This window comes from Otolemur garnettii, unplaced genomic scaffold (assembly GCF_000181295.1).
Source record: "Otolemur garnettii isolate 467f Iridium unplaced genomic scaffold, OtoGar3 scaffold00013, whole genome shotgun sequence".
Taxonomy (NCBI): Eukaryota; Metazoa; Chordata; class Mammalia; order Primates; family Galagidae; genus Otolemur; species Otolemur garnettii.
This window is the reverse complement of record NW_003852408.1, coordinates 4,549-8,490: the sequence shown is the minus strand read 5'-3', so window position 1 is coordinate 8,490 and position 3,942 is coordinate 4,549. Positions and strand designations below refer to the sequence as shown.

The following is a 3,942-nucleotide window of genomic DNA, read 5'->3' as shown; positions in this document are numbered from 1 at the left end:
AGAACAGAATAAAATGCTTTGGAGATTCAAGGAAGATGGCTTTGTTTCCTCTGGAGGATCCTATAGACGGTCCACTGGGCAACAGATATGTTTATGTTGGTCCTTTGGCTTAGTAGCAATCCCCTCCATTCTGACCTGATTAGAGGAGCTAAAGGTGTGTGGAGGGGTAGTCACGTAACTCTGGCTTCTAAAGGGATTTGGGAATGCTTGCAGAGATACTCTGTAGCCACAAAGCGAGATTGTGTTGCTGCCCTGGTCTTTGACTCCTCCACCATCAGACCATGCTTCACCCTCATCCTGCCTTACAATTACCTGGTTGTGAGTGTGTCTCTGTCTCTTCCTTGAGGTCAGGGAATATTTCTAATGTGACTTTCTGGCCCCAGCTCCTAGCATAGGTCCATACAAATTTGGTGAACAAAGGAATTAGCAGTGGATTTGGGCTGTTGGCTCTCCTGTGGTCTGAGGAAGAGATTTCTTGGATTGCATACTAATGGTTCTCAGTTGGAACGCATGAGAGAGAATATGGATGGTCTGCTGTTCAGATTAGTAAATAACATTTCCTGGTCAGGGGCAGAGTTGTGGCCCCAAACCATCTAGGTATACAGCAGTCTCAAAAAGCTTGGAGGCTCTTCGTGATGTGGGAAAGTCATTAAATCATTGCAGTGGCGACTGTATGTGTTTACAGCCCCTTTACTTGCTATAATCTACAGATAAACTTTCATGACATTGGGACTTTGAAAGTATTATCATCCTTAAAGTTTAAATTGGACTGTGAATTTCAGAATTACAGATAAGGATGCAACACAGAGTGAAAGCATTACTACACCTTTTCTGCTCACTAGAATCTTAATCTTAAAGAGAGACGAGTGCTTGGGTAGGAACTTCAGAGCACAGAAGTGTGCACAGATGTGTGTGCTTATGTGTGTGCATGTCTGTACAGAATCACATGCAACACTGGAGGGCTACTGAGGAAGGATGGTAGTCCAGGGAAAGGGCCTCTAAGTACATACTCTTAGTGCCAGAGTGAGAGGGTACTTTTAACTACCTGTTAATATGTCCCATAGGACACCAAACCGTGTAAGTTAGCAGTGTCTCCCTGACTCTCCAAGCATACCCTCAAGTATGGGTGGCCAATAATGTGTGTGGTGAAAATGTTGGGTTCTGTGCTTTTATCTTGGGATTATATTGAACACAGTGGATCCCAAAAGAAAAGAGTGAAATGGTCAGCTCTGCCTACACTCTGGTTTGCCCTTTCTTCAAGAGGGGACATTTCTGGACATTAGTTACCAGACTTGTTCCCTGATCCTTCTCCCAGTCTGCTGGGGTACCTGTTGGTACTGGGCATTGCCATAGGGACACATTCTCCTTGGCCTTGAAGTTCAGCCATTGCCATCTCCCCATTTATTTTGACTGGGTAATGACTATGGGGATGATGGCTTTACTTCTAACTTCTGATTGTAAATTTCAACCAGGAGTTTGCATACTATTATCCAGATATTACTAGAGACCCGGGGACTTGTTAAGAGCAGGGCTTCTAGGTACCGCCAACCAGAGGCTCACCTCTTTCAGTTACTCTCCATGCCTCTGTATCTTTGTTTGTAAAATGGGAAAAACAGTATCTGCTTTTGCAGACCAGTTCTAAGGGATTATACAAGATGTGTTGCAAAGTGCTTAGTGCAATACCTGGCACACAGCACACACTCAGTAAGTACAAACTCATATCATTTTCTTTGTTTTGTTCACCTCTCTCCTTTGCTTCTCTCTTGGTCATTAGAACTTCCCAAAGTGTCTTATTTCTCGTGGATGTTGGGCCAGTGTGATGAGTACAGTCTAGCTTGTTTAAGTTTGCTTATCTATTTGGTTTCCCATTTAGAGAATTCTCTGAGTGATTACAGACTTGTCTTTGGGGAAGCCATCTGTGTACACATGCTCACTATGTCTCCCTTTCCAGATATCTCCAGCCCCAAACGCCTCCCTGCCTCTCCCCCATTCATTTTCTTCTTGGCTTGGCTCACACTCAAGTCTCTGTGTATGCCTTTAAATTGTGTGTTTCTCTTGATGGAGGGGAAGCTCTGTGGGGGCCAGAGACCCCTCTGAGGTGGGCTCTGCTGCAGCATTGAGACTGTGCACTGGGAAGAAATGAATCAAAAAGTGATGCAAGTGGCCAAGCTGAGTCCTGAAGGAGCTTTGGGGAAGGATGTTCCTGATGTCTTCCATGAGCCAAAGGCAGGGTTGTGACAGCCTGTTCTTTTTTTTTTCTAAAGGGCTTTCTAAAAACCTTTCTGTTTCATTTCTGAGAAGTAAATCTAACTTGTCACTGCACAGTGAAGGAGATGCCATTTCAGAATGTGCCAGATTGGGATATGGACTATCTTGAGTTGAAAACATTGACGAAATTATAGTTTCAGGAAGAGCAAGCCATAAAGATTGTTCTGGGAGGGGTACACTCCCTGCACAGGGGTGAGAAAACAGCTTTTATCTCCAGAGGCTTGGAATTGGAGGCTGCAATGGGCCCCCATAAACAAAGTTAATGACATGCCCTCACCCTTTCTTCCTAGTTACTGCTCTTTGCTAGATTTTCTGTGTCTTGTCATTTCTTCTTAGATTTCTTGTTCTTTAGCTAAAGTGTATAAAAGCATTTTACTTGGGCCTCCTCTTCAGAATTCATGGAAAACTAATAAAAGGCGTCTGCTTTTCTCTTGCTCATGTGCCTGGTCCACTTGGTTTCTAGATCTGCCTGAAGAGCCTACAGGAGGTAAAATGGGGGTTGGAGGTGATCTCTGGCCAGCTCCCTTATAATAGTCCTTTTTTCTCTCTGGTACTGTCTCTTGGTCCATGGAAATACTAAGTAAAAGAATTCAGAAGTTCTGGAAGTTCTTGGCTTTCTGTGTTCACTCAAAAACGTGACCTGAGGAAGGAATTCCAGCCAGGTCCCCTGTGCTTGTCTGTTCAGAAACCCAGTAAAACTCCACCCACTTTATCTCTGACAGAGAACTTCCTGTTCTGGCTTTGCACTCTAATCACGTGACACATCAAACATTAACTTGGTTCTGAGATTGGTTCTTGTGACATACAAGTAGGAGAGGGTGAACCTGAACCTCTGCGGGGAGAAAAGGTGCCATGGCTGTTGGGCCTCAGGGCTGCCACACGCTTTTCCTGGGCCTGCTGCTCTGCGCACTGAGCCCCACCGTGTCTCATGCTGGGAAGGTGTTGTTGGTCCCAGTGGATGGGAGCCATTGGCTGAGCACGCGTGGGGTCATCCAGCAGCTGCAGCAGAGGGGACATGAAATAATGGTCCTGGCACCAGAGGCCTCGGTGCACATCAAAGAAGGAGCATCTTACACCTTGCAGAGGTACCCTGTGCCCTTTGGAAGGGAGGACTTGGTTGCATCTTTTGTGGATCTTGGGCACAACGTTTTTGAGAACAAGCCTTTCCTGCAGCGTGTGATCAAAATATACAAGAGAGTCCAAAAGAACTCTGCTCTGCTTCTATCTGGCTGTTCCTACTTACTGCACAACAAGGAGCTCATGGCCTCCCTGGCAGAAAGCCGTTTCGACATCATGTTGACAGATCCCTTCCTTCCCTGCGGCCCCATCCTGGCTCAGTACCTGGCTCTGCCTACCGTATTCTTCTTGAATTCACTGCCGTGCAGCCTGGACTTTCAGGCTACCCAGTGTCCCAACCCGACATCCTACGTGCCTAGGCATTTCTCCTTTTACTCAGACCACATGACCTTCCTGCAGAGAGTGAAGAACATGCTCTTTACCTTGATGGAGAACTTTCTGTGCAGTGTGGTTTACTCTCCATATGCGCTCCTTGCCTCAGAATTCCTTCAGAGGGATGTGACTGTCCAGGACCTTTTCAGCTCTGCATCTGTCTGGCTGTTGAGAAATGACTTTGTGAATGATTACCCCAGACCCATCATGCCTAATATGGTTTTT

General features: G+C 45.9%; 1 protein-coding gene across 1 annotated transcript; it reads left to right on the top strand.

Moving 5' to 3' along the window:
* Positions 1-2,940: 2,940 nt before the first annotated feature.
* UGT1A1 (UDP glucuronosyltransferase family 1 member A1) lies at positions 2,941-3,936 on the top strand (the record flags this gene model as incomplete). Its single annotated transcript, XM_003784845.3, has 1 exon — positions 2,941-3,936. A coding segment is annotated over exon 1 (816 nt), but the record flags the coding sequence as incomplete, so codon positions are not given.
* Between the last annotated feature and the right edge of the window lie 6 nt (positions 3,937-3,942).